The following is a 12,525-nucleotide window of genomic DNA, read 5'->3' on the forward strand; positions in this document are numbered from 1 at the left end:
CAAGTATCACTGATATTTACATTTACAACTACATATGTTCCTGTTTTCTGCTCTTCTTTTAAAGTCCTCAGCTATCCTGCTTCTGTGCTGCTTGCCACACATCAAACACTGGCCGGATGACAGGGAGGATCCACTCTGAAGTCACTGGACATGATGAGGATCATCTGGGACTTTATAGTTTCACAGAAACATTGTGCTCTTTGATTACAGGTTTTAAAAGGACATAATGACTGCCTCTCTCTGATCAACAGGCTAAAGAATTATTTTCATTGTTAGAGCTCTGTACAATGTATGCTTATTTAATATTTCATCACAGAGCAAACCTTTATTTATTTAACATATTTTTATTTTGTTTTAATGTTGAATTAGCTGTGGGGATTTTTTTAACTGGGCACTCGGGATGTCATATGACCAGAAATGTGGTAACTTAAATTCTACACTATGTAAAAAAAAATCTGCTAAGAACAAAACACAGACAAAAAACCCCAAGAGAACTCAAATTCATTCCATGTAATCCAATCTAAAATATTTTAAACTGCTGAACAGCAACACAAACAGTGTTAAAAAACAGTGTTAACAGAATGATTATGATGGGTTTGTACCACAGTTTCAGGTCACATGGCACACCTAGTGTGTAACGTGGGGTATCAGCTGGTAAGTATAGGTTTATTCATATTTGTGTCCTTAGAGTTCAGATAGATAAAGCCTTGTGTATAATAATTAGTCATAACCACAACTCAAAGTCAGGGACTAACTAAATTTGTGACTTTGTGTCTGAGCCCACAGACACAAAGGTTAAAACACAGTGTTAAAAAGCATTTAGTGGCATGGCTGAACAATGCTGTAAATTAATGATACTTCTTTATCCATGTTCACAAAAAGGACTAATGTGTTCATTTGATTATTTGTATGTGTTAAACTGTGTCCCCACCTTAGGCTTTCATTTGAGTTTACTCAAAAATATCTATACAGTTCTCTTTTACCACTGTGTGGACTCTGTTTACATTAAAACATAAAAAAAGAATGAGTAATAAAAAGATGTGTAGACAGATCAGTGGATTAAGTAGACCAATAGAAACAGCTGTTCAGCCATGTTCTAAGAAACCAACACAAGACAACACAGGTTCAGGATTGTGGTTTTAAAAGTTGAATTTTCATGTATTTCATATGTTGCTTATTATTTTCATTTAGTTATTTAATTTAGATATTTTTATTTATTCTACTGTGAAGTGTATAACAAAAAAAAGCTACTTTAATTTCAATTTTATTTGTTTATTATTTTGTAATTTGTTCTTTAAGAATGGAGTCTGTGCCAAAAACTAAAGTTGAACAGACACATGACAGAATCAGATTATTAACACCTTAAAACATTGCAAACGTCTCTTTTTAAAATAATTGTTATTCTATTTTGAAAAAAAAAAAAAACATTTGTTGAACTATTTTAAGGCCTTTTCAGAAAGAAGCTGTAAAATATGACTTAAGATTTTTATGTTATTTTCTATGACATACAAAACAAATTGATGTATGTAATGCCATTAAACATGATATACACATGTGTATATGTCTGAAAAACATTATGCTGTATATTAAAGTTTGTATTTTCTCCAGAATGTTTGTTCATCTGTTCAGCTCAATTCAACAAATTTGTTTTTACATTTATTTTTATTATTTTTTTTATGAATTAGAGATTTATAATACATAATTCCACTCTTTAAGTGATTAGAAGAATATGAACTTTTGTTATTCATTCAGAGGTTTTCTGACTCTAAATTTTCTAAATTTTTTTCTTTTGTCATTACTGATCTTTTTCTAATTTACATTTTAAACATGTTCAGCTATTTTCCAACTTCTTCTGTATGAAAATTAGCTTTCAAAAGTTCTGCACTTTTGTTTCAGGTTAAAAATTATGTATTTTCCAGCTAATTCAGCATCTTTAGCTTAATATTCAGTAATTATTTCATTTCAGTGCATACATTCAGATTCAAGCATTCACACTGCAGTTTCTTCAGAAAATGCACTTTCTAGTTTTTCATGTTATTCAAAAGAGTTGATATTTGATTAAAGTAGTTGTGTTTGTCTTGCTACTGTTACGGCCCTAGCAGGGCCTCCTCCTGAAGTTGCCTGTGTGGGCGTGTCCTACCAGCTCTCCTGCCTTAGGTGCCACCTTTTTCTTTTGTACAGCTGCCTTCCATCAGCAAGAAAAGGTATTTAAGCCCAGAGAAAGGTGATCTCCGGTGCCAGAGTGCCATGTGAGTGGTTGCAGCTGGTTGTTTGGTCCTGCTTGGTGGAGAGGAGTGTGCTTGGTTACTAACCCTTTTCTGACTTACTTTTCAGTTTACTGACCAACGCTTGAGTTTTGTTTTGTTTCTTTAAATGGTGATAGTGGCTTGTCAGTCTCTGTTAGTTGAGTTATTAATACAACCTTTAATAAAACTCTTTAATTTAACCATTTTGCTTCTCTGTCTCCTTTTTCCGACCCGGACACTTTTTGTTACTTTCTCTCATCGCCTGGACCCTTTTAGGGGAACGTAACACTACAGTGACTGCCTTTTTTATTTATTTGAAATGACTTCTGATTAGGCAGATGTTAATTTCTCCATTTATTTTGAACTTAAAGAGCAAGTGTTTTTGTTTCCTCTAGTGAAATGTAGCCCTTTATTTTGGTTGAGATGGCTTATGTTAAGCATTTAACAGCTTGGACTGTTTATTGTTAGTTCCTACAATTAAATTCAGTCTTAAAAATCACAAATATAGTCTGGTTTTTAGTATCGCAATATATCGTATCGTCTCCCCTGTACTGTGATACATATCACATCGCCAGATTCTTGCCCCTAGTAATCAGTAATCCATTTCCTGTATTGGAGTCGGGGGTGGGCAGGTAACTCTTTCGTTGTTTGTCAGAGTGACAGAAAAAGCTGTTCAGGTTGTTGGTGAGCTGTGATCTGTTGGTGGAGTGGGTGGCATTAGGCTTGTAATTGGTTAAATTCCTGAGCCCTTTCCAGACAGAAGGAGAGTCATAAGCTGATGGCCGCTGTATTTTCTTCTGTCTGTGTAGCCTCTCATACTGCCTTTCTAAACCTTTACTTTGATGACTTGAAACAGTCGCCATCTCAACTCTGAAACACTTCCCTCTTTTCTAGCTTTGGCCTCCTTAGCTGTGAACCAGGACTTGTCATTATAACTCACCCTGGTGCATGATGGTATACAGCTGTCCTCACAGAGTAGTAGGGATTGTTTACTATGACGTAACAAAATGTTGTCTTCTCTGGTCAGACATTTAATAACTTGTCTGTATTTGGGGAGTTCCTGTCCGAGGTTTGCTTTGTTAAAATCACCAAGAACAATACCTGAGGATTCTGGGTTTGTTCACTCCACACACTGGGCCTCCTGTACGCTGGCCTTTGGAGGAATATACACGCTGAGCAGAATAATTGAAGTATACTCAAAAAGGGGAAAAAGGTTTGCAGTGGATGAAAAAGTTTCTAGGTAAGGATAGCAATGTTATTAAACAGTCACATCGTTAAACCAACCACTGCTGATATAAACACAGATTCCTCCAGCTTTTGTCTTGCTGCAGATCTCCGTGTGCCAATCTGCTCTGAAGAAGTGGAATCCTGCCAGCTGCATCGCAGAGCCCAATATTGATCCACACAGCTACATTTCCACAAAACAGCCGATAAAGAGGGGTCTCTGTTTTTCCCTCTCAATCGCTGGAGTTCATCTGTTTTATTGTGAGGACACACTGGAGAGAAAGGAGACGCACAAGCACACTGTCTGGCTTTCCTCTCCTACGGTGTCTCACGTTGTGAATAAGAACGGTCCAAATGTTGGCAGTTGAGGTGATGAATGATAGAAATAAGTCTTAATGGGTTGCAGCCCTTATGTTAATGAGCTTATCTCTGGTGTAAGAAGTTCTGGTTGAATGCAAAGCAGAGTTTACGAATAAACAGAGCGCATCAAAACACCACGCCACCTTCACAGAAGAGCCCACTTTGCCCTCGTGTGACCTCAGCTCAAAGGTAATGAACTCAAAGCTGTTAAAACAACACTGCTGTTGTAGATGCCTCAGTGGATCACATGGTGAAAATCTTCAAGCGTGGTCTGACTATTCCCTTAGCGTAAACAAAGATAAATGGGCTATGCTATGGCCAGGCATCGGATTTGTTATGTTTCTCTGATATTACACGTATCACTTTATGTAAGCATCATTGCAAAAAACCAGGGCCTAAAAACACTGGGCTCTTTCTGGTTAAACAGTTTTCAGTGTTCAAAATGTTTTACCTCTTCTTCTCCTTTTTTTCTTTGCTCTCGTCTCTCCTCCAGCTTCTTGGTCAATCTGACAAAGTAAGAAAATGATCCAATCACACATCGAGCTGGTATTTTATCTTTCCAGGCTCATGTCAATCGTAACCCAGTCCCGAAATGCCAAAATTAATTATGATTAAAGTTGGCAGTCTGAGTCTTTGTTGTTCTTTGCTGGTTACGTGTAATGCTCTAATCGAGCTATGGCACAGAAGGTTTGGCTGACATCCATCACTCCACACCTTTTAATACATTTACAGAAAAGTCGACCTGACTTTGAGGTTAAGGTCACTGGAAGGCAAACTCATCTGAGATTTTTAGTAGCTCCACCTTTGCTATCAGTTTAAAAATCACATGTTGCCTCGTTCTCGAGTTATCGTATTTCCAAACTGTCCATGTTGCCCACCCGCCCAGTAGGGTTTTGACAATATGAGCCTTTCATAGCTGAGGGGTCAAAAAAGCAGCAGTCTCAGAAGTTAAGCTTACAAACACAAAGATCAAAGCACAGCTTCACAAAGCTATGCTCACATTTTTTAATGATACTGCAGTGAAACATTAGACTTGATTGTTATTCTGCTGTAAAAGTTGCCATTTGACTTACAATTTAGCACAAAGCACATCCTCTGTTTAGATCACACTCAGCCTGACATGCATTTGTGTACCCACCGTTCCACCTTAGCATCCAAGTTTTCTTCACCCTGAGTCGGATGATCTAAAGATGCATTCTCTGGACTTGAGAGAGACACTATGTAGAACAGGAACAGAGAAGAAAAGCACCGAGTTAAGACCTTGCCAGCATGAACACAGTCTGAGCATAATCTTTTACCTACATCCACACAACCTCGTTAAATTCCTGATCCATCAAAAAATGGAAATGGACCAAAATCTCCACAGCTAGTGGTCAGAACAAGTGACCGTTTCAGATCTTCAGTTAACAACGATTGTCTGCTGTATAGCTTCATTAACAGCAGGGACTGCTATCTGAACAGTGATCACACATGATCCCCAAATCTATGGTGGACTTATTTTTATGACATGTTTTGTTTTTTTAAACACAATAAACTCTCAGGTGGTCAAACAGCATATTTCTAAACTTTGGTGCACTGGGTTTAAAATTTCCTCCACTAAGAGGAAAAGTATGTGGCGCAGGCTCAATCACCTCTTGCCGCTTCTGGTGCTGCTACAGGCTCTGTGGTTACTGTAGACGATAGAGGCACTGCTGAAGCTGAGGCAGGTTCTGTGGCTGAGCCGGTCGCTACAGGATCATCTGCCTCTGATGACACTGTCCCACTTCCACTCTCCTGAGTGTGCATCTACCAGAAAGCAGGGAGAAAAATCATTATGTAAAAAAAGAATTTGAATTAAATATCTCGTGTACACTGGTGGATTAACCAAGAAACATTAAATGTATTTGGTTTTTACCAACACTGATCATTTAGAGCAGCTGTGGCATTCTTCAGGAAATTTATGTCCCAGCTTACATAGTAACTGGTATCCCTACAGCACAACCTTTCAAGTCTTTGTGCCATCTGTCAACACTACATGTAGTTACATTTCTCAGGAGGTACACGCCAGGTTATGTACAAGGCTGCGGCGTCTGGTGGGGCTCTCCTTGTGGTGTAAATTACGACGTAGATCTGACACAGAAGTATAATTCATGTGTAACATTGGGTGGTGGTCTAATACATTTGATGAGCACTGTATATTGTGAAACTCACTAATGGAAGGGCAATAAAATCATATGTGCTCAACCTCACAACTTTAACGTCATGAGCAGATAAAAGAACCTCAATTTCACTGCAAAACCAGCAAGGTTTAAGTAACATCAACATAATGTTGCACTGATACAGTGTGCAGCATGACTGTGCAAATAAAGCTGCAAACAAAAATGACCTGTCACCTCATTACAAAGGCCAGAGTGTGAGTCTTTAAAGGATCTCTGACACAATCTCTCTACCAAAGGGATACCAAGTACTGACAAAGTATGGTTGATTTCTGCTGCCATCTTCATTTAAAATAATTTGTCCTGTGCACACAGACGCACACAAACATCACACTGCTGAGCTGCAAAATAAAATCACGACTCCAGGGACAGTTATTTCACAAAATAATTAACAGTAGGGTTGGCCGTAGCTGTAAAAGTAACTGTACATAATTCACACATTGCATCAGTACCTGATCAACTCTGTTGATTCTCTTTATCAGTTCTTCAGCAGACACACTTCCAGCGATGACCTCCAAAGGAATCCCGTTCTCTCCAATGAAGAAGCTCGATGGTATGCACACCACTGGATCTTAAGGGTGGTTTTGTTAAGGCCCAAGTTTCAAGCAACTCACATGAGTGATGTGAACTGACTGAGTCTTTAAATAGCACACATCATTTACATTAAAAGGGTTTCATTTCTACAATTCTAGTCCACAAGCATACAGAGCAGAAAGGGTTGCCAATAAACACAATACACCAAAACAACGCCAAACATTTGAGTCCGCCTGCTGACCTACGAGACTTTGTGAGGGTAGCATGAATGTGCACAATCTTTACTGCATTTCCTTCTAAAAATGACAATATGATAACTGACATTAAGAACTGCAAAAAAATGTGCTCACTCACTCAAACCCAACGTTATTTATTCCAGTCATTAGTTACAAGCAGATGGTAGCAGGTTCTCATCATTACTCTCATTATTTTCTTTGAAGGCTTTCACACACAGCACCCTTTAACCCTTACCATCTCAGTTCATATTACAAACGTCATTAACACTTCAATTGTTTAAGCTACTGATGTAAGTGAGTAAAGTAAGTGAGTTTATTAATACAACACTTAAGGTTGGGCGATATGTAACATTTTTCCAATCGACATTCATCAGTCCAATAAATGACGGCAGGTGATATATTTGCGCAGTTGACTTTTTGATGGGCGGAGCAATGAAATCATGCACGGACTGATTTGCATGTTTAAAATTTATAACTTTTGTTTGGAGGAAACATTTTACCTTCTTTTCTTGTTTGTTTCAGTATTTATGTTACTACTTGGTTGCTATTATTCATTTATTTATTTAAGAGAACTTAGAAATAACAGTATATGTATAACAATGCTAAGAGTTAAAGGTTAAGAAAAATATCAGAACACAAATCTAAACAGAGGCCACATGTACCGTGACCTCAGTTTCAAGCTAAGAAATATGGGCTAACATCAGCATCTGTTGTCTCAATTTACAGTACTTTGCAAGCGTCTCAAGCCTGCCTTCATTTCCTTAGATTTTGCTTCTATGAAGTCAGACTTCTGTGTAATTTTTTTAAAGTTGTCTTGAGCAACGATTCTAAAAACTCCTCTGAACTTCAGTTGTTGAACTGTGAGGATAAGCCACAGCAGCCTGGAGAAAAGACACACAAGCAAAACATGCTCACAGAAAGCTCTAAAATCAGATCAAGTCAGAACCTTCTTGCTGTGAGGCTCCGCCAAGACACCCAGTTCCCAAAGACAAGTCAGTAATAAGTTTAGTAAGCACTGCGGCACCAGCTCAAACCTCGCACAACAGAAGGATACAAATCTGGGAGAACTGTGCACACGTGTCACTGTGGGGAAAGAAGAAAAAATTGAAACATTTCATGGTTTAACTCCATGCACATTAACATCTCTGTTTAGAGATATTACATCAAATGCTTGTTAGACTGACAGCGTGATCGAGATTTACATCAAAAGGAAAGTTAGGGCTGATCTTTAAAGTAGCAGCAGCAGTTTGCAAAACCTGCCATTAAAAGTTGGATGTACGGGCTTGGTGACACAGGGAGGAAAAAGTGTGAAAAGTGATCCTCCTTACATGAATGGCAAAAACCCACAATGATCAATACTTTTCCATTTAGTGGTGACTCACACAAAATTCCACAGCACATACAATTTTTGGTGACTGTTAAGTTACGAACAGGTAACAGAAGACTTTATAACACATCTTTTTAAAAACAATAAGTTTATGCACAAGTTTAATAAGGTCTGCTTTTCTGTTCTTCTTCTTTCCCACACTGTCAAGCTCAATACTTGCATCATTACTCTAGTCCAATCATCATCCTGTCCACCTTCTTTGAGCCAATTAGCCTCTGGTTTAAACAGACTCGCGTCCGTGCAACCAACCTCCTCCCCATCTCCACCTCAGACACCTCAGTCATAGCTCCATCCAAGCCTCAGTCTTCATCTTCATCACCACCAGAGTCTAGACTCCAGGGCGTCCTGTCCCAAATCTCATCACTGCTGGGATTCATCCTGCTATGATCGATCATCGGGGTCTAATCGCCAAATACAGTAACTTTTCTATGTCAATAAATCATGCTGTGACATGCTATGTCAATCAATATTCATAATCGCTGTATGTATGACAATGTTTCTGCAAAGTTTCATTCAGATTGGCCAACACGGTGAGAAGGAGAGTGTACACACAGACTTAGGTCATGTTCGACTGATTCAATATTGAGAAGCTGAAACTAAATGATGTGTAACAGATCATATCTACAAACATCCATGAAGCACCACGTCATATGATTTTAAAGTCGCCACAGCAGGTTTTGCTAGTACACCTCAATCTATTGTTGATTTTATGTACAGTTAATTCCACACAGGTAACTTTAAATCCCGGTTCATCATTTAGCAGTTTACTTTCAACTAAAATGACTCTTTACCTCTTGGCCTCCACTTTGATGGCCACGCAACATTTCTGGGCTGCCTCTGAGACCCTGTCATCCTCCCAGCTGGACATCAGCTGTGCAGACTGTTCATCTTCTCCTAAGGACAGAGTGACAGGAAACTGATGAGACATGTGGTCAAAACTATGGGTCCAGCTTCACTGATGGAACTGCAAAAGAAGTGCAAGTCTCATCTTTTCCAACTCTTACAGTAACGTCCCTCTGCGTAATCTGGGAACCACTTTTCTCTCTTCTGTTCTCAGTGTTTCTGTGATGCACTGGTGTATTACAGAAACACATAAACAACTGTGCCAGGATGGAGGCACAAAACCAGAGATTTTTACCCCACAGAAAACAGAAGCTGCTTGTCACTTTGTGTCAGCTTCGTGCTCGACAACATCTGTTCAGATCAAAAGTCACATTAAAATCAATACACTGTTGTACACTATTAGCACAGCTAAGAAGACTGTTTATATCTGGTACAGGGTGATGCTGAGACTTATTGTAGAGAGCTGTTTAAAGGAGACCACGCCATGGGTCTAGTTCTTTATAATTCGTTATTTATTATACATATGATCGTAAGCCTTTCCATGAATGTGTTTCTTTTTACATCTCGCTTTACAAAACACAGAGATATATGCGGCATATCGTGAACCATGCTGACCATGTGGAGCTCCTTTTGCTCCACACCGCCCTGTAATACTGTGATGTAACGACGAAAGCGCTGAGGCTGGCCACATGAGTGTACTCAGCTACTGTTCTGGAAGTGGACGGACTGTCCGTCATTTATGAAATCCTCGGACTGGCCTGCGGAATGCAAACAACTAACGCTAGCGTTACGTCAGCCCGGTTCAGCTGTGAGGACAGCAGGTGCTGTTGCACAGGACGTTACACCAACAGACCGTGTACACCATAGATACGTTACTAGACTTCTGTATTCTTGCTGTCGGTGGGTATTCATCAAATACATATGACGACTTCTTTCATAACACACTGACTATGCTAATTAGCTAATGGCTACAATGACTTCCAACGCTAACTGGCTAGCACCATGTAGAGTTTTCGCATGTGTTCCACTGTTACCTGTGATGACAACGACAAAGACCAAACTCCGTTGTTTAGCCGATTTAATGGCATCAGGAATTGAGCCCTGAAACCAAAGCATCATTGCAAGCTGAGTTCTGTGTTTCTGCTTTGGAGACACGGACGAGCAGCTAGGCTAACCAAACCTAAAGCCCAGTCAGCCTGTCACTTTCTACTTCCGCTCACAGCGAATATCAGCTGGCTGCAGCGTCAGCTTCTCTTCTTCTCTCCAGTTTAACGACAATCAGCATCCTAAGTGTTGCATTACTGCCTCCTCCAGGTTCACTAGTAAATCACAATCGGTTCAACTTTATGCTAATGAATTATTCTCGAAAAGAGGCTCCTTCTGTTCTTCCCTGGCCCTAAACTTTGCAAATCTCTAATCACCTCTCCTCTTGTTCATTGCATCCATGTGTCAAATCAACACAGTTACATTCTAAAGAATGTAACTATGTTGAACTGGATTAATGAAGTGCCCATGACTATAGAAAAGAGTGTTTATTTAATAAGAAATGGGCTAATGGGCAGTCCAGGCCCACCCACTGCCATAGTGACGGGCAAACTTAGCACGGCTTCGTGAGTAACGTGATTAAAAGAGACATAAACACTAATAGCATTTTATGTGGGGATCATCCAGAAACTGTGACACATCTTTTTTGGTACTGTTCTTCTACACAGAGCTTCTGGAAGGAATTAAGCAGGTTTGTTATTGTCCATATTTTAAGGAAGTTTTCTTTACGATGGGAAAATGTTTTATTCTGTTTCTTTAAGTTCCCCAACAAGAATGATAAATGTTTTTTATAATAAATTTATTAATACTTTTAGCTACATTTTTTTATCCATAAATGTACGTTTACTATCAAAACACCATATTTCTGTCATTTTCTCAAGGATGTGGAAAGACTCCACCAACAAAAAGGCTCTCAAAGCAATACATATATGTGAATTTTTGTGTGTATTTATATATATATATATAATTTAAAAAAATAAATAAATCCCCCCTTCGCCCCTGCGGGCGGTCTATCCTTCAAGCTCGGGTCCTCTACCAGAGGCCTGGGAGCTTGAGGGTCCTGCGCAGTATCTTAGCTGTTCCTAGGACTGCGCTCTTCTGGACAGAGATCTCCGATGTTGTTCCTGGGATCTGCTGGAGCCTCTCGCCTAGTTTGGGAGTCACCGCATCTAGTGCTTCCATTACCATTGGGACCACCGTTACCTTCCCCCTCCACATTTTCTCGAGCTCTTCTCCGAGCCTTTGGTATTTCTCGAACTTCTCGTGTTCCTTCTTTCTGATGTTGCTGTCATTGGGAACCGCTACATCGATCACTACGGCCGTCTTCTTCTGCTTGTCTACCACTACTATGTCCGGTTGGTTAGCCATCACCATTTTGTCCGTCTGTATCTGGAAGTCCCACAGGATCTTAGCCCGGTCATTCTCCACCACCCTTGGGGGCGTCTCCCATTTTGACCTCGGGACTTCCAGGCCATATTCGGCACAGATGTTTCTGTATACTATGCTGGCCACTTGGTTATGGCGCTCCATGTATGCCCTGCCTGCTAGCATCTTGCACCCTGCTGTTATGTGCTGGATTGTCTCAGGGGCATCTTTACACAGCCTGCACCTGGGGTCTTGCCTGGTGTGATAGACCCCAGCCTCTATGGATCTTGTGCTCAGTGCTTGTTCCTGTGCTGCCATGATTAGTGCCTCTGTGCTGTCTTTCAGTCCGGCTTTGTCCAGCCACTGGTAGGATTTCTGGATATCAGCCACCTTCTCTATCTACCGGTGGTACATACCGTGCAGTGGCCTGTCCTTCCATGATGGTGCCTCCTCTTCCTCCTCTTTCTTGGGTTTCTGCTGCCTGAGGTATTCACTGAGCACTCGGTCAGTTGGGGCCATCTTCGTGATGTATTCGTGGATGTTCGTTGTCTCATCCTGGACCATGGTGCTGACACTCACCAGTCCCCGGCCTCCTTCCTTCCACTTAGCGTACAGCTTCAGGGTGCTGGACTTGGGGTGAAACCCTCCATGCATGGTCAGGAGCTTTCTTGTCTTTATGTCAGTGGCTTCTATCTCCTCTTTTGGCCAACTTATTACCCCAGCAGGGTACCTGATCACGGGCAGGGCGTAGGTGTTGATAGCCCAGATCTTGTTCTTACCGTTCAGCTGACTCCTCAGGACTTGCCTGACCCTCTGCAGGTACTTGGTGGCTGCAGCTTTCCTAGCGGCCTCTTCATGGTTCCCATTTGCCTGTGGGATCCCCAGGTACTTGTAACTGTGCTCTATGTCTGCAATGTTGCCTTCTGGTAGTTCGATCCCCTCAGTTCTGACTACCTTCCCTCTCTTTGTTATCATCCAACTACATTCCTCCAGTCCGAATGACATTCCGATGTCATTGCTGTAGATCCTGGTGGTGTGGATCAGTGAATCGATGTCTCGTTCACTCTTGGCATACAGCTTGATGTCATCCA

At 40.6% G+C, this 12,525-nt stretch overlaps 1 protein-coding gene across 1 annotated transcript in view; it reads right to left on the reverse strand.

Moving 5' to 3' along the window:
- Nucleotides 1–10,260, reverse strand: part of ubxn4 (UBX domain protein 4) — a 69,471-nt gene extending 59,211 nt beyond the window's left edge. Inside the window, exons 1-7 of the mRNA XM_063497146.1 lie at nucleotides 10,060–10,260; nucleotides 8,974–9,076; nucleotides 7,850–7,878; nucleotides 6,478–6,596; nucleotides 5,462–5,615; nucleotides 4,969–5,047; nucleotides 4,282–4,336 (exon numbers count right to left, since the gene is read on the reverse strand). Coding sequence (XP_063353216.1) covers nucleotides 4,282–4,336; nucleotides 4,969–5,047; nucleotides 5,462–5,615; nucleotides 6,478–6,596; nucleotides 7,850–7,878; nucleotides 8,974–9,076; nucleotides 10,060–10,144 — 624 coding nt within the window. The 5' untranslated portion in view covers nucleotides 10,145–10,260. The remainder of the gene's footprint in view (nucleotides 1–4,281; nucleotides 4,337–4,968; nucleotides 5,048–5,461; nucleotides 5,616–6,477; nucleotides 6,597–7,849; nucleotides 7,879–8,973; nucleotides 9,077–10,059) is intronic.
- Between the last annotated feature and the right edge of the window lie 2,265 nt (nucleotides 10,261–12,525).

This window comes from Pelmatolapia mariae, linkage group LG16_19 (genome assembly GCF_036321145.2).
Source record: "Pelmatolapia mariae isolate MD_Pm_ZW linkage group LG16_19, Pm_UMD_F_2, whole genome shotgun sequence".
Taxonomy (NCBI): Eukaryota; Metazoa; Chordata; class Actinopteri; order Cichliformes; family Cichlidae; genus Pelmatolapia; species Pelmatolapia mariae.